At 37.0% G+C, this 27,577-nt stretch overlaps 4 protein-coding genes across 4 annotated transcripts; 2 read left to right on the top strand and 2 right to left on the bottom strand.

Moving 5' to 3' along the window:
* Nucleotides 1–614: 614 nt before the first annotated feature.
* cdk5rap3 (CDK5 regulatory subunit associated protein 3) lies at nt 615–14,955 on the bottom strand. Its single transcript, XM_037754894.1, has 15 exons — nt 14,943–14,955; nt 8,583–8,675; nt 8,270–8,315; nt 6,538–6,669; nt 6,094–6,194; nt 5,895–5,943; nt 5,210–5,388; nt 4,848–4,984; nt 4,583–4,724; nt 4,207–4,314; nt 2,909–2,990; nt 2,712–2,800; nt 1,269–1,474; nt 1,011–1,182; nt 615–753 (listed from the first exon to the last, which is right to left on the bottom strand). The coding sequence occupies exons 2-15, from the start codon at nt 8,586–8,588 to the stop codon at nt 688–690; spliced, it is 1,515 nt and encodes a 504-aa protein (XP_037610822.1). The 5' UTR covers nt 8,589–8,675; nt 14,943–14,955; the 3' UTR covers nt 615–687.
* Nucleotides 10,418–17,011, top strand: prr15lb (proline rich 15 like b). The gene is made up of 2 exons (XM_037754896.1): nt 10,418–10,631; nt 16,080–17,011. Exon 2 carries the CDS (start codon nt 16,101–16,103, stop codon nt 16,437–16,439), a length of 339 nt encoding a protein of 112 aa, XP_037610824.1. The 5' UTR covers nt 10,418–10,631; nt 16,080–16,100; the 3' UTR covers nt 16,440–17,011.
* Nucleotides 17,012–17,364: 353 nt separating this feature from the next.
* pnpo (pyridoxamine 5'-phosphate oxidase) lies at nt 17,365–22,484 on the bottom strand. Its single transcript, XM_037754897.1, has 7 exons — nt 22,263–22,484; nt 20,951–21,075; nt 20,760–20,859; nt 19,955–20,008; nt 19,746–19,874; nt 19,599–19,669; nt 17,365–19,064 (listed from the first exon to the last, which is right to left on the bottom strand). Exons 1-7 carry the CDS (start codon nt 22,455–22,457, stop codon nt 18,899–18,901), a joined length of 840 nt encoding a protein of 279 aa, XP_037610825.1. The 5' UTR covers nt 22,458–22,484; the 3' UTR covers nt 17,365–18,898.
* A 741-nt stretch (nt 22,485–23,225) lies between these two features.
* mrpl10 (mitochondrial ribosomal protein L10) lies at nt 23,226–27,145 on the top strand. Its single transcript, XM_037754895.1, has 5 exons — nt 23,226–23,317; nt 23,956–24,125; nt 25,347–25,511; nt 25,999–26,143; nt 26,547–27,145. Exons 1-5 carry the CDS (start codon nt 23,278–23,280, stop codon nt 26,783–26,785), a joined length of 759 nt encoding a protein of 252 aa, XP_037610823.1. The 5' UTR covers nt 23,226–23,277; the 3' UTR covers nt 26,786–27,145.
* Nucleotides 27,146–27,577: the final 432 nt, after the last annotated feature.

The following is a 27,577-nucleotide window of genomic DNA, read 5'->3' on the forward strand; positions in this document are numbered from 1 at the left end:
ACTGAAGCTGTCAAAATAAGTGTAGTGGAGTAAAAAGTACAATATTTCCCTCTGAAATGTGGCGAAGTAGAAGTATAAAGTAGCATGAAATGGAAATACTCAAGTAAAGTTCAAGTACCACAAAATAGTACTCAAGTACAGTACTTAGTTAATGTACTTACTTACTTTCCACCACTGACTGATTTAATCACACTTTAAAGATATTATGTGGCAAAAAAACAACTACTTCAGTATTTTTTAATTTTTTATTCCAAACAAATTAAGAAAAATACATAACACCATTTTACAAATGTTTTATGTTTCTTTGATAGTAATCTGGATAAAACTGGAGGATTATCTTAAAAAAAAATATCATGTAATTACAATCAAGAATGAAGAAGAATGAAAGTGTGTGATGTTATTGTGAATTTATTAGTTTTATTTGGTAGATTTTATATCCATTAGTTCAAGTTTTCTAAATCTCTCTCATAATATGAATTATTCATTATTGAATATGGAAATAACACTGTCTTTTAAATATATCAACAATAAGAAATGTCTGCATATAATTAATCTGGTTCGACAAGCATACACACATATTTCTTAAATGTCAAAAGTAAAGAAGACACAAGACCTATACATAAATACCACTTTTATTTCTCCAAGTAGATCATGACAAATTAAATATAGTGAATGTCACAACGTTCACTATATATTAACCCCCATTAGGTTGACGGGTCTTTTGTTGTATCGCTTTGAAATGTCGGCTTCAATCTGCAAAAACAAACAATCAGAATTACTGTCAATAATACTCATTATTATTACTGAGATCTTTCATGACGAGCCCTTTGTGTAATATATCTATATTACTTTAAATGAATCCGTAATTGTTTAATTCTCAGTATATATTAACATGGATTTAAAGATCTTGTGACAAATATTTACTGTGAGAAAAATCCTACACAACCTTGAGTGAGTTGGAAAACTGCCGACCCCGTGAACATAAATAAATTGAAACAGTAATCTAATACCATTTTCTGGAGTTCCCGGGTGCGTCCTGCCAGCAGGTCGACACGTGGCTCCAGTCTGGACTGCTCCTCCAGGGCTTCCTGCCTTTTCTCAACCATCGTCACGCCCTTCAGCACCAGAATGTCAGCCTGCTTCAGCTTCTGCCTCAGCACCTCTGACACACGCTCAACATACCTAAAACAACACATTTCATACATGAAAATAATGGTGATTTAGGCTGACTGAAACTGATACTGTGAGGATCAGCTGTGGCAGCGTACCGTGGCGAGGCCTGAATCATAAACAGGTGCTGCATGCGGAGGGAGGTGAGGCGGCCCAGGAGGTCCCGCACCTCTGACAGCATCTCCCGGACGTGCTCACGGGACTGGCGCTGGATGACAGAGGGGGCCATCTGGAACTGGCTCATAGCGACCACATCGGCCTCCTCTCCCATCTCACTTATCCGCTGCGTTAAGAACACCTCCAGCTGTACAAACACATGAAACCAGTGTCACATGTTTGGGGTAAATCTGATACGTGATCTATTCCAGTAAACAGCACCCCACCAGGGTTATTACAGTAAACTCAAACTGAAACTAAAACGAAAATAAGCAGAGAAAGATATTATTAGTAAGCTGAAACTCTATCCTTTAAGAAAAACTAAACTGAAACGATAATCTGGTTAAAAACTAATAAAAATGAATTTAAATTTCTTTCAGTTTTATTTTTTTTTAGTTATAATATAACACTAAAAAGGAGACAGTACAAATTTCCGTCAACTCTCGTGACTTTGAACCACAGAATTTCAACGGACTTGACCTTGCAGGAGATGCCGCAATTGCTTCACATCGGACACTAAAGTAGCGCGAAGATTAAACATTAGGGCCGTTCCTACATAGTTCTCCAGCCATGTATTTTGTATGTACTGTATATGTAGCTACATACTTCTGAGACATTATACCTGACCCCAACAAAACAAACTTAAACTAAATATTAGGGCTTTCAAAATGAACGCGATAATAACACGTTAACGCAAACTCGTTTTAACACCGCTAATTTCTTTAACGCATTAAGACAACTTGTGATTTCTAGGTTGCAGCAGGCTCAGTTTTAAAGCTAGAGTGAAGATACTGGCATCATATGAAACTAGAACTTAAGGAATCCAGCGGTACCAACCATGTCATACTAGCTTGTCACGAAGGAGGCTAAATAACACTCCAAACTTACACTAAATTTTGGCGAGAAAAAACTGGCATGGCCATTTTCAAAGGGGTCCCTTGACCTCTGACCTCCAGATATGTGAATGAAAATGGGTTCTATGGGTACCAACGAGTCTCCCCTTTACAGACATGCCCACTTTATCCCCCTTTCCTCAGTTACTGTGATAAAAAGGTGGGTGAAGTCTGCATTAACTGTTTTTTTACCACTTGGGGGCAGTAGAACTTGTTAGCAAATAGTTGCTTATTTAAACATCCAGCAGACACAGAGAAACATTATCATTCATTTGGAGAGAATATTAACTTTGTTCGGTCAACTCAACTCTCTTTAGCAGCTAAATGCTCTACTACAGTATGTTCACCAGTTAGTCTCTAACTTTATCTGCCGCTTGCTGCTGAGCAGGTAACGTACAGTGGCTTTTAAAAGCTTGTTTGTTTAAGGACTATAATCAAATTATGGTACCCAGTACCTTAAACATAAAGATCAAGTGGATACACCTCCATTACCTCCATTAGCTCATCAATGAACTGGCTTCGTGACTGAGAGTTCTCCAGTACGCTTAAAGCATCCTCGCCTCTCGCCACACCCTCAGGACCTGCAACATGACACATACACGTCTTTAGCAAACAGAATTATTTCAACAGCTGAGATTGTGATAAGCTGTGCAGCTATAATGGCGATTTATAAAAAGTAAAGTGGTTACAGTCTGCGCCCGTGTCCACAACTTCAATTTCTATGGGAGCTGCTTCGCCGTCGCCCCAGTCGATCCCACCAGCACCAGCGTCCTGTTGAGGGAGGCAGAAAGAAAGAAAGAAAGAAAGTGGAACATTAGAGCAGAAGTTCCCAAACTTTTACACCCCTTACAGATGAACTCAAGTACCCCTTCATCACCAATGATGACTATGTTTAAACTGCGTAACACTGTTAGTTACATAAAAGTGTATATTGTATTGTTGAATTGTCAATGTTTACGTCAGTTTGTTAAAGTTTGTCTACGACTTGGAGCAGAATTTGCTCATTTCAACCATTTATTTCCTACTTTTTTCCAACTATTTAAACTGTGTTGGAGTCTGTTAGAGCTATATATTTGTTATTATGTAGCTGTTGTTTTACTAATAATAAGTAGTATTGTTTGATTTATTATCTAGATGTTTACTTTATTTAGATTCAAATTTGCTAGTGTTTTATTTTGCTAGTAATTTGTTTAGTTTAACTATTTTCTTGTTTAGTATATTTGTTTTTTGCGTGATTGGTACGCAAATTGTTTTCTTTTGTTTATGTGTAACTGTGGGCACCGGTGGTTATATTGGTAGGTAGTCAGGTAGGACCAGCATGCACCTGGGCAGGCTTATGGTTAAGAGAAGCAGCGACATCTATGTTTTCTTTGTGCTTCGTTTGCTTGCTTTTTGGTTAAATAAATCATCAGAAACATACATTTTGCATGGACAACGGACTCTTTTGCCTGTGTAAACCACATACCCGTGATGCATCAGTGGCCAATATGGGTGTTTTTTTGGTTTGTTTTTGAAAGACTAGTTTACATTTTGTGGATAATAGTATGCTGCGCCACAAGGGGGCAGTAAACATGTTGATGATGGATCACGCCACACAATCAAGTGATAAGTAGACACAGCTGGGTAGTTTCAGTGTGCTTCGATGTGGAGATGTCATGGTTCTTTCCTCAAAAACTAACACAATTAAGTGACACAAAACAATAAGCTAGATTCTAAATATTACACAAGTAACACAGCTAAAGAAACTACAGTCTGCAATCTACAACTACAGCAAGACGGAAGAAGAAGCCAGCGACCAAGGATTAACTAAAGGTATGCGCACCAAGAACACAAACTTCTCTTCAACCCCTTGTTGAATACTGAATGTAAACTAGGAATTTATATATAATTTCTGTAGAGATTGTTCTTAATTTATCTGAATATCCTCACATTAATAGTTAATTATGTTAATATAGAATCAAAATGCAGGTGTGTCCAGGTGTCTCACCTCAGAGCTCGGCTCCAGACTGATGCCCCAGTCTATCCCATCCTCAACTGTGATGACAGAGTTGACACCCTGAGTGTCTGCACTGCTGCCAAAGCTACCCCAGTCAATCTGTTTAAAAGACAATACAGGAACATCAAAGTCAGTGGCGAATAGAAACATTAATATATTTATTTGAACTATTCTGGTATTTGTTGAATATCTCACATGAGAGGGACTCTTAAATGCATTTAGTAACCGTGATAATCTGAATTAAAAAATGTATTGTATAAGACGGATTTAAGAACAATTTATCAGTTGTGAAAAAAGTAAAAAACATTTACTTAAGTGATAGGAAGTTTCTATTGATTATACTCAATATATAGACAGTAAAACCAACCGCATCCTCTGTGAGTGTATCAGGAGGAGCTTCCTCCACTGGCCTCTCAACAACTGTGGGGACGTTCCCCGTTCTCCACTCGTAGAACGTTGCGTTTCCTCTCTTCTGGGTGAATGTCAACATGTGCAGGATGGGTTCAGACCTACAGATAAGGACAGGTGAGCTCATGTGACAAAAAGTGAACATTTTCCATGTTTTGTTTTTTTTCTGCATCTTGCGTGGAAGCCGTGAATAAAAGCAGAGTGTATTTTGATGACATACTCACCAGTCACATACAAAGTTTGTGAAAGCAGTATAAAGTAGGATGTGTTCCTCTAACTTCGCAGCATCTTTCCCGACTTCGTCAAGAACCGCCGGTAAATCTTTGACCAGAGCCTGAAGCTCCCGAGCCACATGTTCTCCCTGTCGGAGGAAAAACATCAATTTATATAAAACTTCAAACTTTATTACATTTGTCATATAAACACACAGTAGGAGCCGGGGATCAAACCGGCAACCTTGCAATTAAAGAACGACCTGCTCTCCCTACTGGACTAGAACCGCCCCTGGCAACATCGAGCAACAGAATGAAAAACGTCTACACACTGAGACTGGTAAGTTTCAGTGTTTTAATGTTCTTGTACTTACCGTGATGCCATACTGTTTGCAGGCGACGTAGTAGCGTTCCCTCAGGTCTGCAGCCGAGCTCTGGCACTCCGTCTCCCGCCTGCTCAGCTCCTGCTGCAGCTGCTGAGCTTTAGCCAGCTGCTTCCTCAGAGCCGGGCCTTCATAGCTCACGTTGCGACTCAGCAAGCTGGCCACCTCCGCTGGGACACACAAACATCTTTTATTATTAAAATAATTCTATACATGCCATTATTTAGTTTCTATAATTGGATGCTGTTTCACAATATTTTATAATAATAACGATGCAGAGAGCAGCAGCATTCATAAGATATAGTTGACAGATAGCTGATAAATTCGAAATGTTGTGTTTTGTATACCTCACCCATTTTCCCATCTTTCTTTAAAGATATGAACTTAATTTCTAATTTTTGTGGTTATTTTTTCCATTATACGTATTTCATGTAAAAGATCCGCCCATTTGGAGTTAATGAAGTTATCATCTTTTAACCAATTCTTTGTAATTTGTTTAATTATTGCTACCCTTATACTAAGAATAAGTGATAATCTTTTTAGACTTTCTGGTTTGAAACAGAATGTCAACAGGTATTGTCTCTATAAAATAGAGAGGAATGATAAATCAAATACTGTATGCAGATGTTGTCATGCTATGATACTGTATATATATACACAGAGATATTACACTTACCCAAATAGACATTATCTGCCTCATAAAGGGACACAATCTCTTGCCAGTCCTGAGACAACAAAACATTTTAGGACAGTTTTAGAGCAGAGGAACATGACACAAAGAAATCCCCTCGTACCGCTTTGTTCCTGGTACTAATAAGAAACTTCGACAGACCTGCTGCGAGACAGAAGACATCAGCTTGTTTGAATCTGCTCACCTTCATCCTCTGAGATGAATATCTGCCAAAGATGTTCTTGGAGGAAGCTTCAGTTCCCCTCAGTATCTCCACTATCCTCAGGCAGTGAAAGTAGTGAATGTCTGTCAATAAAAACAAACAAACAAAACAAAGTATAAGCATTTATACAGAGGATGAGGAGCAGGACAGACGGTTACTACACAGGAACAATACACATAACAATACACATACTACTACAGCTGAAGGCTAAAGCTGCAACAAGAATGTATGGTCTAAGTGTTTATGTTAGTTTGTTTGAAATTATTCTGCCAATTTGTTTTATTGTTTATATCCTTTGAGTTATGTTTTCATGCTACACATCCTAATTTAATGTGACTTCCTAACAGATCACGATTTATTGTTTTGGAGCTGTGAGATAAATTCGAAACCGGTAAGTAAGGCAAACTGTAACTATAATGGACCTACAGGAGCCGGAGAGAAGCTGCTTGATCTCCTCGTTCTCTGGCATGTCCTGGATGGAGGCGTTGATCTTCTCTCTGATAATTTTCACTGCGCTCTGCCATTTCAGATTACAGTGACGTCGATCCAGCAGCCAGTCTGTGGACACACAATGATTCAACATCATTCATAATAATATCTGTGGCTTTGACATCATTTGATTCATCTGTTGAAGGCAACAGTAGGTGGAAAAGAAAAACAAGACCCTACACATAAGCAGTGGTGGAAAGTAACCAGGTACATTTACTCAAGTACTGTACAAATCTTATACAGTGTTTTTTACGGAGTGCTTCAATACTATTTATTTACATTTATCTAATAGCTTTAGCTACTTTTCAGATTACACTTTTTCATCCCTTCCTGTCTAGTGAAAACCACATATCTCCAGATGTGTTGATGTTGAATGTCTGTGATATATTGTGTAAAATGTAACCTATACATTAATGTAGCAGTGATATTGATCCAGAAACATCATACTGTATATAATAGCACTGACAGGGAACATTTTACTGCACAATGAGTACTTCTACTTTTCATACTTTAAGTGCATTTTGCTGATTAATACTTTTACTTAAAGGTCCCATATTGTAAAAAGTGCGATTTTCAGGTCTATTATATTATAAAGCAGGTTTAAGTTTTTATAGTTTTATAAATACTGTGAAAGTATCAAAACGCTCAATATACGGAGAAATACATTACGTATTCAGAAATTGCGCGTTTGAAACAATCCGTTAGAATTTCTGTCCATTTGTGATGTCACAAATATACAATATTTAGATCATTACGCGGTTTTAAACGTAAACATTCTAAATGTGTCCCAGTTTATTTCCTGTTGCGGTGTATGTGAATAACATCAGCTGGCAGGAAGTAAACATGCACCCAAACTGTTGCTTAGCAACGCAATTCCGTTGCAATTCTGTTGAAATGCACTAAAACGGAGCGTTTCAGACAGAGAGTAAATACAGGTATATTCAGGCAGACAGTATGAGGAAAATAAAGTGTTTTTTTGAACATTACAGCATGAAAACATGTTCTAGTAGAAACACAAAATACAAGTATGAACCTGAAAATGAGCACGATATGGGACCTTTAAAGCAACTTAATGGGAAATAGATGTTAGGAGGTTTAGATAACTGGAGAGGTGACTGCACACACAGACACACATGTACGAGTGGCTTTAAAACGGTCTATAGAGAATAACCCAATTAGTATTTTAGATTTGTGTGCTATTTCTATAAAATGTATTTCTGAATTATTTAGTGAAACAGTGGGACTATAGCTTATGTAATATTCAGTAGACTAATAACTTTTAATATATTATCTTATTAACCCCATTATAACTAATGTGATCTTGAGGGATCAACCCATTGCTGCTTATTACAGTAAAATATGGTACTTTTTACTCCACTACATTTATCTAACAGTTATTTTTCAGCAGTAGTGGAGTACATTTACTCAAATACTGAACTTTTTGAGGTAATTGTACCTTACTTTTTATGCTGTATGCTGTAATACAAGTATGAACCTGAAGATGAGCCTGATATGGGACCTTTAAGGACCTTATAGGACCTTTAAGTCAGGTTTTGAATGCAGGACTTTAACTAGTGGAGTATTTTCACAGTGTGGTATTAGTACTTTTACTTCAGTAACTGCACATTATGTTGAATTAACAGCAACAGGTTATATAGTTGTCTCTTACCCAGAAGCTTGCTGGTCTGGATGTCGATGGGGAGATTTTGTATATTCTGTTGAAGTGAGAAAACAGTCAAAACATTATTAATTTACACCTTTTTACCTCATTTTTGCAGCTTTACCTTACACAGGGAGAACATATGTAACGTTAAACAGCTAAACAGTAAACAGAAAGGACAGATTATCTTCTTTATTATGCTTTAGAAGTGTTTATTATTCAGTCAGCTGGACTTTGACTGTGACAGCTGGCTAACATTAGCTGGTAAAGCTACATTTAAAGCTATTAAAAACCGTGTCAGAGAGACTTTATATCATCTTACCTCCATTGTTTCTTCACTTCTTCAAAACAAAAGCAATTCCAAGTCTTTAGGGCTTCATTATGTGTTGATTTAACACGTTTTTAACACGTTTTTCTGCAGGATTATTGTCAGAAAAACAGACCACTGTTTATGACACGTTACGAGAAGGAGAGCCAATAGGAAGAGGGGACGTTGCCTTCCGCTAAAGGACTGACCAATGAGAGCTCAGTATGCTGATTCCTGCAGCTGATTGGTGGATGGGTCAGATGGTGCAGTGCAGCAGTCCGCCGCTAGAGGGCGGTGGCGTCCTGTAGCTGAGATGAGAATCAGGAGTTTTTAAGGCAAAGCAAGAACATTTTATTTATGCATGTGGTGGAAGAAGTACTCAGATCATTAAGTAATAGTACTAATATACTAACAACCAACAATATAAACAATATACTGCTACTATACTAACAATATATAATATCCTGTAAAAGTCCTGCATTCAAAATCCTAAGAATAAGTATTACCAGCAAAATGTACTTTACTCAAAAGTAAAAGTACTTTTTCTGCAGAAAAGTGGCCCCTGTGACAAACAAATAATATATGTATTTATAAAAATATGTAATGAGCTCTATAGAATAAAATAAAAACCTGAGAAAGATAAAAAATAAATAAATAAGATAAGTTCAAATAGATCAAACAGCAACAAGTCAGTTATATTCATTATTTATTTATCATTTATTTATTAACATTTTTGTGATATATATAGTAGTATAGTATAGTAGTAGCGGAGTAAAAAGTACCATATTTTACTGTAATATGTTGCAATGGATTGATCCCTCAAGATCTCTTGGTTATAATGAGGTTAATAAGATAATATATTAAAACGTATTAGTCTACTGAATATTACATTAGCTATATTACCACTGTTTCACTAAATAATTCAGAAATACATTTTCTTATATAGAAATAGCACACACGTCTAAAACACTAATTGGGTTATTCTCTATAGACCATTTTAAAGCCACATGTATGTGTACATGTGTGTACAGTCATCTCTACGGTCATCTTAACCTCCTCACATCTAGTTTTTGCCTTTTATTTCCCATTAAGTTGCTAAAATGATCTTTAACCACACTATTTAAAACATATATGTCTTGTGAATCATTTTCAACCTGACTTATTTGGTGTCTTTGGAAACTTTAGGATCTCCACAAGAACTTAAGATAAAGTTGTTAAGGTTTCATTAATGATTGGTCGACCAGCAGGCTGCTATTTGTGAGGGATTAAAGGGGACTTTTCTGTTATTTCACATTCTCGTCATGTGCTTTCATTGAAAACCAAAGAAATAAGATAAGATAACACTTTGGCAACTATAGTGAACACGAAATGGCTCAAACACTGCTTTTTAAATCCCTGCATGTGCAGCAGCAGCAGCAGTGCCTCCTCCAGTGACCTAATTTCAGGTCATTTGAATGTAAACCAAACTTGCAAAGTAAGTGTCCATTCACTGTCTGTGATTTCACGCAACTCATGCAAAACATCAAGGAACACTGACCTCATTCAGATGATCATCTCTTCTACATCTCTTCCTCAATCTCTCTCTTTCTCTGTAGTTAAATAACAGGGATGAGAAACTCATATACAAACTTTATTCTGCGTCCAAATTCCACATTAAGACCAGACTGGGTTTTAAAGCGAGGCTGATAACGAGGGATTTATTTGCAGTTTTGGAGAGCTGCTCGCCTCTCAAGTTCACTTTACCTCTGATGTCAGTAATCTTGATGTGGACTGGGACGGCCTCAACTAAATCACATGGTTGCAACATTTACTCACTCATGCACTTAGCCGGGGCTGGCTTTAGAGAGGTGTGTGTGTGTTTGAGGAGGGTGTGTGCTACAGAGGGGAGAGTACAGCGGTAAGAGAGAGAGAGGCAGAGAGAGAGATGCTGCACCTGTGCATGATCACCTGAGAAGAAGAAGAAGAAGAAGAAAATAAAACAGAGAGGAGGTAAAGAATCTGGAAGCATGGAGGGACAGTTTCACCTCTGAGAGAATCTCCTTCAGCCAGCTCGTCACCAACAAGGTTAGAAAAAAATATATTTTATGTCTCTAACATGCTGCTCTTGTTGGTTTTATATGCTCGACAATATAATGCACATTTACCTCAGAATAGATCCTGTAAATGACAACTTTTTAGTATATTTATTATCTTTGTTAGAGGACGATAAAGTCCTAAAGACTTATTTCCATTGTTGCTCCTGGTGTTTTCAATGCAGCTGCAACAATCAGTTGATTAATCTGCAACTATTTTGATAATCTATTAACAGTTTTTAAGCAAAAAAGTCCAATATTTGATGGTTCCAGCTTCTCAAATGTGAGAATTAGCTGCTTTTCCTCATCTTGCATTACAGTGAATTGAATATTCTTGAGTTTTGGACTGTTTGTCAGACAAAACAAGACATTTTAAGATGTCATCTTGAGCTACAGGAGATTGTGATGCACATTTTTATACTGATGTTTAAGCAAAAGAACAAATGATTCATTGATTAATTAAGAATACTCTAGTGTGGTTGGAGCCTTACAAGATGGAAGAAACAAGGAAGTAAAACAGGAAGTAAAATGGTAGAACATTTAATGACTAAACAATGTTATATATTATTTAATTTTATTGTCATTGCTTGTGTGATGTTTGAGCAGGTGCCTCCGTTTGCATGAGGATATACCTTCCTTAAATTCAAGATTGCTGAGTCATAAAAGTGGTAAAGCCATAAACATTTTTTGGACCTTGCAGCAGGATTGTTGACATAATGTCCCACAATAAGCACACATGAAGCCAGATGTTCCTGGTGTTTTCACAGTCCAACAATCTCTTTGATTTATTTGCAACTATTTTGATGATTGATTAAGCAAAAAGGCCAAAAAATTTGATGGTTCCAGCTTCTCAAATGTGAGAATTTACTGCTTTTTCTCAACATGTTTGGGGTTTTGGACTGTTTGTCAGACAAAACAGGACATTTTAAGATGTCATCTTGAGCTACAAGAGATTATGATTGACATGTTGATACTGTTTTCTGATGTTTAAGTTATAGAACAAATGATTCATTGATTAATTAAGAATACTTCAGTGTGGTTGGAGCCATACAAGATGGAGACGTTCAGTGTCTGACATCAAGAAATATTAGAAAATAGGAAGTAAAAAGGTAGAATATTTAATCATGCAACAATTAGTCGATTAATCTGCAACTAATTTCACAATTTATTACCATTTCTAAGCAATAAAGGCGAAACATTTGATGGTTCCAGCTTCTCAAATGTGAGAATTTACTTTTTTTCCTAATTTTTTGCTTTAGAGTGAATTGAATATTCTTGAGTTTTGGAGTGTTTGTCAGACAAAACAAGACATTTTAAGAGGCAAGGCATTTTTAAATTGATGTTTAATAGAACAAATGATTTATTGATTAATGGAAAAAGAATACCCTAGTGTGGTTGGAGCTTTATAAGATGGAGACGTTCAACGTCTGACATTCAGAAATATTAGAAAATAGGAATAAAAGGGTAGAAAATTGATTGTTTGAGCTGGTGGCACCGTTTGCGTGGGAATAAACCTTCCTTAATAACAGATTGCAAGCAAAGTCATGAAAGTGATAAAGTCATGAATTTGATAAACCTTTTGGACCTTGCAGTCGTATCACGATTGTTGACTTAATGTCCCATTATAAGCACACATGAAGCGTCAAAGAAAAGTCGTCTCTCTGTGACTTCTATGTCTGCAAATGAAATAATAAAAAGGCCCATTTGCATTATTATAAACACCAGGGAGAGAACGCCCAGGGCTCTTCATTAACTCTGCCGTTACGGGTCAACAGTGAAGCTGGCACAAGGGAGGAAACCTGAGAATCTAATGAACCCTCGGCTCCATTATGAGGACCGCACGGTGCCCTTGGAGCCTCGTCTCCCAAACATTGTGCTATTGAAAGGCTGGTCGCGGCTGGTTATTGATTTCCGAACATGTTCCCTTCCTGCTGTGATCTGTGAGGCTTCACCCTCACATAACAGAACATAGTAACTTATTAAAAAGAACTATGGAGGGCCTCCTTTATGTCAACATGGGCTTTTTGTCTCAAAGGTCACATCTAAGTCAAACATGGCATGCTAAAAGAAATATGTGTGCATATTGTAGCCTGTGTTCTCTCTGACTTAACACAGTGAGAAAGTGCTGCCTCTAAGCTACTTTGTTCTGCAGAAATATGAAAAGTCAACAGCACCATGTAAATGCTTTGTAAACATTAATGATAGAGGAACCTGTCTCTTCCTAATCCACGCTGCTGGATTTCCTAGAAAAGAGACTTAACTTAGTAAAATGTGAGCTTGTTGCTGCAGATACCTGACTTCTCTGTGCACAACCTGCTCTGACATAAGAGTAATTAAGTACCACAGAGCCAAGAAGTAACATTAGGTCCAGAATAATAAAGCACAAGAGCTCTTATGTAATCAAATGATCCTCTAAGTGTGCTTAGATTACAGTTTTAAAGTTACTATTCAAACTAAATCAATTGTTTCCTACTCTGCGACGTCTCTCCTGAACCTTGGCGCTGCTGGTTGGTGCCAGGTGCCAAACATCACGTGGTTCAGATAAGAGTAAGATGAGTGTTTCTGCAGAGGGCATGGACTCTCTGCTGGTGTATTTGCATAGGTGCTGCACGATAAAATGACCACACCAAAGGAGGATTAATGCTTCTCTGCTTCCCGTCAGCCCTCATAAAGTAGAAATCACAGCGTTTATGAAACTCATAAATCTGGTTGATAAGCTACAATTTTTTATTTTATTTCATTTGAAGTGTATCCCAGTTTGAAATGCATTTAAAATGATTCTACAATTATGAGAAAGAAGACAAGAAATTACAAGCTAACCTCACAATTGTAATTATAAACTGTCTTATTTATCTATTGGTGTTTTTGGAAGTTACAATTAGAGAGTAGTTTTTTAAATGTACATGTTTTGGGCTTGTTTTTGCCTTATTTGTTAGACGTTGGACAGATACAGACAGGAAACACAGAGACAGACAGAGACAAACATGCAACAAAGGTCTGCAGCTGTGTGATTATATGGTACAGTATGTGTCAGGGCTGCAACTAAAAATTATTTTGGTTATGCATTAATCTTGCGATTCTTTTCTAGATTAAATTTTAATAATTGTTTGGTCTATAAAAGATTAGAAAACTGTGAAAAATGCCCATTACAATATCCTAGAGCCCGAGGTGACTTCATAAAATGTCCAAACAATAATCCAAAATATAAAATTATTATAACGTCAGACCAAGAAAAGCAGCAACTTCTTACATTTTTGGCATTTCTGGTTGAAAAATGACTGAAATGATTAAATGATTATCAAAATAGCTGCTGATAAATTTTCTGTCAAACGACTTATTATTGCAACTCTACAACGTGTTTGCAATACGATGCGATGCGTTATTATACGACACGATACATTATGATACGTTATGATACGATACGATGCGTTATTATACGACACGATACGATACGTTATGAAACGATACAACGTGATATGACGTGATATGATGCGATACGACACCATGCAACATGATACAATACAACACAATACGATACGATATGATATGACACGATATCATACAACATGATGCGATTTGACACGACACGGCACAGCTCGGCACTGCATGACACGGCACGACACAATACGATATGACACGATGCGATATGACACGATGCGATGCAATGAGACGTGATACGTTACAAGGTGATACAACATGATACAAGGCGGCACAATACGATACAACGTGGCGTGATGCGACGCGACACAACACGGCATGACATGGCATGATGCGATGCAATGTGACGCGAAAAGATACGATATGATACAACATGGCACGATACAATGCGATGCGATACGACACGATACGATACGATATGATTTGATTCAACATGATATGACACAATACGATGTGATGCGATACGACTTTATTGTCATACTTACTGTAGGCAGGTCCGTTCAAGAAATTTACTGTTATTTGGCTGAAAGCTCTGGAGAAAGCTAGTAAGCAGACCTTGAGTAAAGAGGGCCTGTTTATATATGATGTTTTATACAGCATATCATAAACCTGTTTATGATCCAAGGACTGTCCTCATCAATGAGTCATCTCATGAGGAAGTTATTTTAGCTGTACGGTTGCCAGGTGACTGAGAATCACAATAGCTGAGTAATAATAATAAAGTGTGTGCCTACATGATAAACCCATGAATTACTGTAACTGAAATCTCACAAATAGATGATCCAGAGGTTATTCTGTGACGCTGACAACAGAGTCTCCTTCACTCTGCTGTTATATAACTGATCTCCTGGTTCAGCATTAAGACAACAGCTTGTTTCCTCATCAGTCTTCTCTGACTTCATATCAGATCACATGGAGGGTCAGAGGATACTCTACAGATGATCATTAATTTATCAGCAGAGAGCAGAGTGTCAGGTTTAGGTTACACCTCCTCCTCACGGAGACGATGAACAGAAGCCGTCCGTAGTGACGGTCTGCTCTCTGAGCTCTGATACATGATGTGAACTGTGCTGTTCTTTAATAATAAGATCAACCTGTGGATCAATAATGAGAGAGAGAGAGATGTCACATTAAATAACTTTATAATATCAATATCTGCAGCTCAAATCATGAATGTATTAAACCCAAATTTACAGCTGATTTTGAAATTACAATTAAGGTCAAGGTCAATGTAGATAAGATTATTTTATTCATTTATATTAATTCTAATTGAGGTTGAAGGTTTATTATTGACACATTATTTGATAAAATAATAATACAAAAATTCTTATAACCTTCATGAGTGGATGGAGGTTCATGTTTATCGTTGTTCATGGGGTGTTAACCATTTTTTCTTTGGTGTCTTTATTTACAAAGAGGAAGATTAAAATAAATACTTTTAATCTAATTTTTTAAAGGCCAAATTCTACATACGAAAGTGTAAATTTAGTAAATCCTGGCCTCTATTTCCTGGCTAAGATGTGCAGTTTTGTAAAATGGACAATGTTTTTTCTCTGGCTGTCCACTTTATGTTAACATTAACTTTTAATTTCCCTACATGATGGTATAAATGCCGTTTTTTCAGGATAATTCTGGTGAAGAAATACAAAATATCTTTCTTATATGTTAAAATAAATATTTGTGGCCTTAAAAACATTAAAATTTAAAGATATTTAGTCAAAAATATATCAGAATTAGTCTTCAAACACCACCATGAGTGATTTGTGTACACCTCAAGTTGTTAAAATCCCCAAATTCTGCAGAGAACGTCACCTACAGGCCTTGATTCCTCCAGTTATCTGAAATGTGTTGGAACAATAAAGATGCAAGCAGAGGAGGAACCTTCTCAAACTGCTGCTGTTCTTGCATTTAATTAATCTTTTGCAGTCTGCTCACTAACATGTTAAATAGCAGGTGTAAATATAAAGTTCAGTCCTCTCAGTCTGTGCTCTGTGCCCTTCAGGTCAGTTCTCCCCGTCCCATCATGGCTGATCCAAGCTGGTGGAAGCTGACCTTCTCACGCAAGAAGAAGTCCGAGTCTAAGGTCCTGTACGAGATCCCGGCCGAGTACGGCAGCAACACCGGGAACAAAGAGCACCTGAGTGCTACTAACCCGCCTCCGGACCACATGGACAGCCAGTTCAACGCCAGGCTGGAGAAGATTGTGGACAAATCTGCCACCAAAGGTCGCCACGTTAAAGTGTCCCACTCTGGACGCTTCAAGGAGAAGAAGAAGGTCCGGGCCACGCTGGTCGAGAACCCAAACCTGTTCGCGGAGCACAACCTCAGCGACGAGAACCATAAAAAGAAGACTGACAAATAGCAGAAAACAAAACGTGATCACAACACGTGTCATAATATCACACTTATTATAGATGAAGGATTAAATATATACAACCATGAGGCACAACATGTGCACCGTGGCTCCACACCCAGTAGATAGCGTAACCAGTGGACTCACACCAGTACAAACAACTGGTATCAGCAAACCATTAAACAAAGCACCGGAGACTTTGCGTCTCTCTTTCTGTGCTCACACTGTTGTTATTTATCTTCACAATCTGCCTAACCTCGTGCAAACATCCTTACGAATGAACAGGAACATTGTTGTAAATTATTTTTATTATTAAGGATGTCGATTTTTTTTTTTAATGTCTTACACAATCAAAACACAAAAAGAAAAGTGTGCAGTGCAACCAAAGTACAATTTTTATTACATTTTTATGAGATTTTTTGATTGAAATATTGTGGATACTCTACATGTATGGTTAATAATTTAAAAAATACAGTTTATATAATCTTTTCTGGAATCTTAAAGCAAGAAAATGTATTTTGTTTTTAATAAATGTAAGAAGATGAGTTAATATAAAAAGAGTGCTTTGTGTTTGTGCAGGTTTTATAGGTGTGTCACAATCATTTGAACATGTAGATCAATGATTTAAGTGACTTGGCGTGTTAATCTTGGCTTCAGGTTACAGGTGTGTTTTTTTCACCTGAGCCTGTGTTGTGTGCTGGTTGTGTTGTCATGGTGACAGTAAGCAGACACCGACATCTGATACGCAGCGCCGCGCTTCTACGTTTTGTAATGTTCCTTACGTCAGTTCACAGACCGACTCTCAGTCATTCAAGAACAATAACCAGCAGGTTGATGTTGATGTTGACTTTGTGCATTGAAGTTATTCTGTTGTGTTGATGTTTGCAGGTGTTGTGTTGCTGACATCTGGTGGACAAACATGCACTCTTAGTCCTCAGTTACAAATTAAACTTTATTACTCTATTCCATTGTTAAATCAAGTCAAAGTAAACATCAATATTATTCACAAATAGTACAAGAGACACATAATTATGGCAGTTGGCACAATTCACATCATCAGCTCTTTTAATTTCATTATTAAAAGGCAGTTAGACCACTGTCTTCATTTAAGACGGCTACAATCAATTCAAAATGAATTAAAGTCAGAATAATTTAGTAACACTAATATTTTATTGCTCCTATATTTCCTTAAAATTTCCTAGAAAGACACTGATATATAACTGTAAATTCATAAGAAGGTTCCTGGTATGTAATCTTGTACTAATTATAAGGACAAATGGAGACAGCTGTTCAATATGCTTTTAATTAATTAAATTTAAATGATAACATAACCTGGAGATCTTCAGTAAGTGTTCAGCAGGTCAGCATTTGTCAAGAGTCAAATTTACAATTTATTTTAATTCTTTATGATTATTTGAATTTTTTTCAATCAATTTAATGAATTAATATATTTTTTATTTGTATTAATTTAATTCATTGATATAAATGTTATTATTTTTATTTATTCAATAAATTTAAATTATTATTTTTAACAGAAATGGACAGTGTCTGAAGTATGAAGACAGTCCTTTACTATTATTAGGTAGCCTACACCTGTGTAATCTATTTAATACAATACATAAATTCTTCCTTTACAGAGTTTATAATGAAATGTGTAAATTTAACTATGTGTTTATTACTGTGGTCATAGATAAAGGTGGTGGTGTACATTATATTGAGTGGTGTTCCTCCATATTTACATACTCAGTATAAAGCAGTTCAGTTTAACACCACCACCAATTTAAAACATAGAGCTGAATTAACACTGGATTGCATTAGATTGTACAGGTGTACCTAATAAAGTGGCCATTCAGTGTATATATTTGGGATTAAATGGATCAATTCCTCTGAAAATCAATAATATGTAAACTCAACTCAACCAGCTGTCTCAGGACTTTTGTCTCTATTTCTTTGTAATTAGTATAAAATTACAAACTATATATTTCTAGTAAAACTTCTTGGAACTTATTAGGAAATTACAGACCTGTAAAATCAAAGTGTTACTATTATTTCAACATTGAAAATGGACGACAGAGAGTTGCGTCAGTGGGGGACGGTCAGTAGGACAGGTTGTGCTTTTAAAGAATTAAGACTTAACAACAAGAACAAGAACACTGTTGAATAACCAGCGTCACTTTCAGTCATTATTTAACAGGACCAGGTGGAGTTTGCTCTCTTTCTGTAAAACCTACACAGCATATTTCTGCTTCATAATGTGAGGAACATATAAAGTTGTACAGATTGTGTCACACCTCTGGTATCCATGGTAACCACTGAACAAAGTGGACTAACATCAAGAACACAGTGACGTTCGGCTTGTTGATGAATCTACACACAGTAGCATCTATTTGATTCAGTACCTAGAGATGAGCGGTTACTTCAAGTATGATTTTTTCCTGCAGATGACAGTCTGATATCTGAGGTTATTCTCAGGGTGACAGTCGCTGGTACACCCAGCCTCCCTCTGCAGCGTGCTGGAACTCCCCCAGCTCCGACTCTCCGTCCTTCGGCCGGCTGAAGACGATGCGGTCGTGGAGCCGGTTGGTCTGACCCTGCCAGAACTCCATCAGGTGAGGCCTGACGATGTAGCCGCCCCTGTTAGCGAAGGACAGTTCAACATGAAGGAAAGTCTTATTATGGAAACATATTCGCTTTCTTGTGAAGAGTTAGATGAGATTTGTGCTTCGTTCTAGACCACTCAACGTTTTTTTATGCCACATTTATTATATTTTGTAGAACAATTATGACCCTGAAAAGAAAATTGAATTTGAGGAAAACAAAAGTCCTTTTTGTCCTCAAATATATTACAAATAAACACCATATATATCTGTTTGTTTAGTCCAAACCAAGGTTATAAAAGCTTTGAATTTTCAATTTGTTTTTATTTTTTAGTTTTGACTTTTCAATTTAATTTTAGTTTGTTATTTTTCAGAGTGTGTTTGTTAGTTTTAGTTTTTATATATTTAGTTTTAGTTTGTTTTCAGAGTGTGTTTGCAAAATGTTGCACAATTTCTTTTAATATGACTTATGGAATCTTGCAAGGAAAATGTACCAAAGTTTCTTCACCTTTTCCACCATTTTAACATTTTATAGTTTGATTAAATGTAAAGAACAGAAAGTATTACATACCAGTAATCAGGCATCGGAACATCTGTGTCTTTGTACTTCTCCTCCAGTTCTGCATTTTTCTGCCTTAGAAACTAAAAAGAAAAGAAAGTGAAGATTGAGCCTTTTATGATATTTACCTACGTAACACAGTGAAGTTTAGTTTCTTACATCTCTGTTAGGAACCGGAGTGCTCTGTCGGCTCACGACGGCGCCGATCTGGCTGCTCTTTGGTCGGGAGTGGAAGTAGTCGCTGGAGCTCTGGAAGGGGATTCGTTCCACTGAGCCCTCAATGCGAATCTGCACATCAAAATAAAAATGTATAAACATTTATTATGGGAAAATCAGTTGAGTTTGATGAGCAGATGGAAGACGCTGACCTGTCTGTTGATGGGTTCCCAGTAGAAGACCAGACATGCGTATGGGTTGGTTTCCTGAGGACAAAAAGAACAGATCAGAGAGGCAATAAGTAAAAAAACAATATCCTACAAATATAATCATTTATACTTGATTATTTTAAGACCATTTTATGCCACTGATATGATAATATAATAGCCTAATAATGCAAGTAAAACCTTTCAAAGAGCAATGAACTATGAGGAAATTACATTGTGTATATATATATATATATATAGAATATGTATATAATGAGTTCTATAGAATAAAATAAAAACCTGAGAAAGGTAAAATAAATAAATAAGAAGTTCAAATAGATCAAACAACAACCAGTCAGTTATTTTCATTATTTATTTATTTATCATTTATTTATTTATTACAATTTCTTAATTATTTATTTATTAACATTTTCTTTAATTAATTTAATTTAAATTGTATTTATTGTTTTTTTTTTTCTGGGTGTTTTGTTTGATTTCGTTATTATTTTTTTATTGTTTTTATCATTTAATTTTCCTTGCTTGTTTTTTTCTTTATTTCTTTAATTTTTCTAATTTACAATCAATTTCTGTTTTTCACTATAAAATGTATAAACATTGTAGGAATGATGATGGGTATATTTAACTATGAACATCAGATGTAAGCAAATGCAAATTAATGTTAACTTCTGCATTCCTGCAGTAATATACAAGTATGAAAAAGTAAGAGTAAAAGTATATAAAGTATATTTTAGTGGGTTTTATGTCACATATGCTCAGACAGACAGTCAGAGAGAGAAGAACAGTTATTTACCAGCTCAGAGCCCTTCCTGCTCTCGTAGTTGGTGAAGAATCGGAATCCCTCGTCGCTGTAACCTTTCAGGAGGACCATACGAGCGGAGGGACGTCCATCTCTGCACACACAGACAGGAATAAAGTTGACATTAGTGAAAAACTGAAGATAAACTTAATTTCAAGAGGTGGATCGTGGTGTTTGTGACCTACTTGGTGGCTGTGGCGATGCACATGGCGTTGGCTTCTCCGATTTCAGGGCACTTTGTGGCTTCATCGAACCAGTCCCCAAACTGTTTGATTGGGTCCAGAGATACCAGCTGACTCTCCTCAAAACACTGGGGACAAAATAATCAATCAGAAGAAACAGACATTTACTCAAGTACTGTACTTGTGAGCATTTCCATATTATGTAACTTTATACTTCTACTCCACTACATCTCAGAGGAAATATTGTACTTTTTACTGCACTACATTTATTTACAAATTAGAAATTAGATGTTGAATGTTTGTGATAAACTAAAGGATGAAGTGTTTTATTCATGTGTTGAGAAAATCCTCGTCCTTCAGCTAAATAAACTCTTAAAAAGCCTCTTGGATCAGCTGGAAAATGCATCGTCACAAAGCTGAAAACAGGCTGTTTTTCTGACTTTTTAGAGATTTATGGTTTTCACAGGACAGCGACGCTACAAACACATGATGATCTTATAGACCATGATGCATTGCTGCAGATTAAACAGGATATAAAGGAGTTAAAATGCAACATACACATTAATGCAGCAGTGATATTAATCCAGAACCATCAGATAGAATAGGAAAACACTGCACAGTTTTACTATGATACTTTGGGTATATGTTGCTGATACAGGAAGGTTTTGAATGCAGGACTTTTACTTGTAGAGGAGTATTATCACTGTGTGGTATTAGTACTTTTACTTCAGTAAAGGGTCTGAATACTTCTTCCACCACTGGAAACAGACAATATTCTTTCATAAACCTTATGCAGGCCACTTTCAAAGGGGTCCCTTGACCTCTGACCTCCAGATATGTGAATGGAGATGGGTTCTATGGGTACCCACGAGTCTCCCCTTTACAGACATGCCCACTTTATGATAATCACATGCAGTTTGGGGCAAAAAACATGCAGTTATTTTGCATGTAGTATAAATATATAAATAAAAATGATGAATATTTCTGCATATTGGGGTCCCTAAACCGTCTTGGAATTACATAAATTGGGTATCACTGTAAAGCTGAGACTCTTGTCGATCTAATTATATCATGTGTGATGATGTTAAAGTGATTATGTAGGTTGCACAGGCCAAAAGTCAAAGTCTGAAACATCTGGAAGCATGAAAACACCAGATACCTGCTGTATCACATGCTGCATTCAATGCAATCAGGTTACATTTTAACAACAGAACATACATCAGTATTTGCACACCTAATATTGGACTAAATTCATCATAACCTTGCAGATACACAGTATATGACTCAGTGTAATTCACCAGGTAACTCCTCTCACCTCCTCGTCTCCTTTGTATTTCTTCCTCATGTCACTCAGGTCCATGTTGTTGTTGTTGTTGTTGTTGTCTCTCGATGATTTCCTGCAGAAGTTCAGAGAACAGACTCGTTGTTGACCTGCTGTCAGCTGAGAAGGCAGATTTCTACCTAATAAACTGATCTGCCTCAACAAACCCACACTGACTATGCGCCTCATGCTGGTCACACTGACTGTGACGTCACCACGTATCCCTTACGTAAAATGTTACAAAATGTTTTGTAACTGGACCAAAAAATGTTATATATATTTTTTTTTAAATCATATATTCACACGTAGGCTTTATTTAGGGATAAATATAGGATTTTGTCAACAGAAGATATAATTTAAAAATAAAATCTGAAAAGCGATGACGTCGATGCGTCATGCTGCATTCAAGTCATATCTGTAATTTAGAGCAACCAAGTGGGGAAACCAACCACTTAGTTCTACATTACAGCTTTTAACAATCCCAGTTTTTCGGTAGATGAAATTTACATAATTCTTTTTTTATTAATATAATAGCAAAATATTATATCCATAAAATGATATGACTTGAAATAATACCCTCCTTTTATACTTTTAAAGATACTGATTTTAAAACATATTTGACTATGATTGAAAACCTAAACTCAAAAATTCTAAATTGGCAAAAATTATTATTTATTCTATTCTATTCTATTCTATTTATTTATTTTTCCAATTATTCCTTAAATTTTTTTTGTTGTATATTTTATTTTATTAATCCATAATGAAAATAATCATTAGTTAATAGTAAAAATAAATAGTAATAAAATCCCACTTTTAAATGAATGCATGAGTAGGCTAATAATAAGTGAATAATATAATATATAATAGTATAACACTCATAATATAATATAATATTCCACCACTGGCTAAAAGGTTCATTTCCACAATAATCTGTTGTGATTCTCTTTCTTCCGACAGGACAGTGAATGCAGCATTTGTGTCACTTCCTGAAGAAGGTTTCCTGTTAAAGATGGCTTCGACCTTGTGTGTTAGATTCCTACCTAAACAAGGTAAAGTTGAGTTAATACTGCTCTTCTAGCTTCACCTATCTGTCTGTAACCAGTTAGTACTTTAACACCTGTTTGTCTAGAACTATCTGAAGCTCTCAGTGTGAGCTGCTCTTCAGTTAAACAGCATTTAGAGAGGATAATAGTGATAGATAGCTAACCGGTGTTAACAGAGCATCCTCTAGACTAACATGGGGTGCGTTCCAATTCGCATACTTTTTCTTTTTACTTCTAGTGCATACTGCAGCTGTGTAGTGTTGCATGCAGTATGCATCACATTGTACCTTTAGTACGTACTGTGAGTTCCAATACCCATACTACCATACTGTTTAGTATGCCAGAAAAAATATTTAGTATGTCCCAATACATAATATGTCAAATGCAGTATGCAAAAAATACCAGCATGTCCTACTAAGCCTGGTCACATTTTGCAGTATGCAAGTCAGCATGCCTTTCTGACCCACAATCCTCTGTGCAAGAGGGTCAAAGTTCAAGGTGCAATGTTATGAGGAAGTAGTATGTGTTCTGCATGAAACAGTATGCACTTTGTAAGGGCAGCTGCAGTACGTACTAGAAGTATAAAGAAAAAGTATGTGATTTGGAACGTAGCCCTGGTGTTTAACAGACTGTGTGTCTTTCAGGATGGCTTCCTCTGATGCAGACGGTTCGGCACGGCTCCAAGTCTGTGACCCGACACAGGAGACCGATGCACATCCTCAAGAAGAAGCTGATGGCTGTCACAGAGTATATACCTCCTGCACGGGTCGTTCCTCCAGGAGCCTATCCGCCCCAAAGCAGACAAGTCCAGGAGGTAACATCCATCCATCCATCCATCCATCCCCTTCTCTCTCATCCATCCCCTTCTCTCTCATCCATCCCCTCCTCTCTCAGATAGACATGAAGGACAAGAGACAATAACATTGTTTAGTGAGTTGGTTTAATATCCAGAGGTGCATATCATGTGTACACAAAACATTACACCCACATAGGTTTACAAAGGGTTGGTTGTTTATTGTGATCATGCACTGCATTCAGCATCACTCTTCCATCACATGAACAGATCATTTCCCAGCATCTCATTAAATATAATACAATAGAACAAATTAAATCTCAGCATGCACAGTGCATTCTCCCGTCTCATGAGTCTGACATCAAGGAAGTCCATAGAGAGGATGTGGAGAACCTGGAATCATTTTTTTGGAGGTTAAAAAACAGAAATGCAGTAGATTTAAAGTATTTAAGAGATGCAGATAGAAGTATAAAAAATGTGACATCTTTAAATGATCTCGGGAAAGGCAGTCACAAACAGAAAATATTTTGATTTTAAAGAATTAAGGTTTGGGGCAGACCTCAGGTGTTCTGGAAGTTTACTCCAGATCTGCGATGCAAAGAAACTGAAAGCGTCCTCTGCATGTTTGGTCTTAGTTGACTAAGATTTCTTTAGTCGATTAGTCGTTTTTTAAGCTTTTTTTTACATGCTGAATGACTTATTTCCAAGAAACGTATGAGCACATCTCTGGTAAAGACCAGATTTAAAGTGGTGCTTTTTTGGATTCTTTGTGGAGAAACTCAGTTTCACAGAACTAATTAGTCGACGAAATCATTTGAATGTTAGTCGACTAAGAATTTCTTCGGTTGAGGACAGTAGTGTAAGGAGAGGAGATTTCTGCGTGAGATACACGGCCAATGGCAGACTTATACCACAGTCTACATCTGGTGAGTCAGACTATAACTTTACCAACTTCAGTGTTTTATTTAGAGAAAGTTCTTGTACAGCTGTTTGGGAGTTAAGCTTATTTGTTACTTTTTGTAGGAAAAATATGTTTTTATTCCTCAAATGATGGTGTCACAAGAAGTAAAAAAAGTTTTGGTATGGATAGTGAAACGTGGGGATCACATCGGTATTAATATAGAACAATTTCCATCCCATATCTGTAAATAAAACCATCACCATATTGTCGTCAAACTCACTGTTTAAAAGTTAGTCGCTCCACTTGACTGTGAGATAAACTCTTCTCTTTTATTCCACCAGGACGATGCATTCATGGTAGTCATTAAGAGGAATTTGAAGAACGTGTTTCAGGACTCTAAGATGATCGCTGTGGTCCAGAACAACGCCTGCAACGCTGAAGACATGTTGGTTCTCAAGCACAGACTTTATAAACATGGCATCACTGTCAAGTTCTTCCCCAACCAGGTAATGCTAAAAAAAAAATATTTGTGGCTATTTTTTCCCTTTCACCATGCAAGCAGCCCTTCTGCCTTCTCTTTATAGCTCAGGTGAAGTTATTTAATTAGATAGCAGACAGTAGAGAGATGATGGGGAATTAAGGGGGGAGAGAGCTATGCAGCAAAGGTCCTTACTCGGCCACCAAGGAACCCCAATCTTGTGTTTTTATTTGCATTTTTAAACCATAAAATCCAGCAAGTGTAGCATTTCTTTTCAACAAATGGACTGGAACCGCGTGATATTACCTAGCGACAATCTCCACCGTCATAAAGGACCACAACGTTTACCATATTGCTTTTTGTTTTGTTTTATCACAGGATTTTACTGGTGATTTAGTTTTCTAGGCTGTGAAACATGCATCATCTCTCAGTTGATAAGAACGTGACTGAGATCTCCTCTGTGTTATTCACTCAAAGTTTAGTTTATTCTAATCTTTAATCCTGCTCTGTTTCAGGCGGTGCGGTCGTTCCTGAAAGACAGCTTTTACTCCAACATGGCTCCTCTGTTCATTGGTCCTACAGTTCTGTTTGTTAGCAAAGAGCCGAAGGCGAAAGAGATGCTGGTGACTCTGAGGTCCAGCCCACAGATGACTCTCCTGGGTACGTTTATCATCTGTGTTTGCATGCAACGAGGAACTCTGTGATGCAGGATGATCATTTTATAATGTTTGCTACAGACAAAGGTCACACATGTGTGATATTATGCCTCAGGAACAAACTGATTTACACAAGAAATGCTTTATTTGATTTGGGTGTTGATCCTGATTTCTAAGACAATTTATTAACAATGTAGTAAAATACCAGTAAATAGGAACTTTATTTTTGTACCCTAAGGATGTGTTTTCATCAGTATAATAGTTAGAACGAATAAGGTTTTTGAGAGTAACCACAACTTGAATAATTTAATATCTTCTTGTTGAAATTTGTTTTATAATATAATGCACAAGAAGATAAAACAGATTTAATACACCTGGATCTCAATGCTTTGCTCACCTGTCAACAGGAGCCTGTATAGACAACACGTTGCTGAGTGCACAGGGGGTGCTGAGCTACTCCAAACTGCCGTCGGTGACCGTGGTCCAGGGTGAACTGGTCAGCGGGCTGACGATGCTGACCTCCCACACAGCCTCCCTGCTGCAGCGCCACCCGGCCCACCTGTCCGCCCTCCTCCAGCAGTTCGTCAAACAGCAGAGCCCTGACGTCGGCACGGAGGGAGCTCCTAAAGCAGAGGAGGCCACGTAGAGCTGCAGGGGAAAATACTGGGACTGTTGCAGATTTCCAGCTGCTTGGGATGACGAGGGACCGTTGGGTTGGAGGCTTATTTACAAAAAAGAAGACAAAAAGAAGTTGGTGGTTCATCTAATCTTAAAAATCTGACAGGAGCAGTTGAATTGGTGCTAAATTCAGTTTAATGTGCCTCCACCCAGAGGAGCACTGAGGCTTCTTGTGAAGGAAGGAGTCTGCAGACTTGGACCGTTGTCAGTGCATCTCAACCTCTCAATGGAAGTCTTGGATGGACAGTGCTGCAAAGATGTCAGTGTCGCCCAAGCAATTCCTGTATTTAAGGATATTGTCATGTATAAATAAACTATTTCAACACAGTCTATTTTGTTGGAGGATTTGTCAAACATGCATTTAAAATTTGAGTTTTTTTGTTGCTATCTTGAGTTTTGCCTAAAGTAGCTGCAGTGGCACAACTGAAAACCACTCCAGCCAAAATAAACACAAGTGGTCACAGATCCTGATACGTTAATCTGCAGATTACAGCATGTTAATCTGGGTCAGTTAGTCTATTACGGCCCGCCTTTCTGAGGGAGACGGACATTACTCGCTTCAACACCATGCTAAAGAGGGGGATGTCAAACACATTTTGATTCAAGAGTAAAGATGCATGGTGTCACTATATAGACAGATTAAATAAATTAAAACAATTGCATATGCTTTTATTTTGATATTTTTGACATGTGGCACCATTACAAACTATTGGTATGATGGTAAATAAGAGCCAATATCAACAAATATTTAGTATAGTTT

The sequence above is a fragment of the Sebastes umbrosus genome, chromosome 20 (genome assembly GCF_015220745.1).
Source record: "Sebastes umbrosus isolate fSebUmb1 chromosome 20, fSebUmb1.pri, whole genome shotgun sequence".
Classification (NCBI taxonomy): domain Eukaryota; kingdom Metazoa; phylum Chordata; class Actinopteri; order Perciformes; family Sebastidae; genus Sebastes; species Sebastes umbrosus.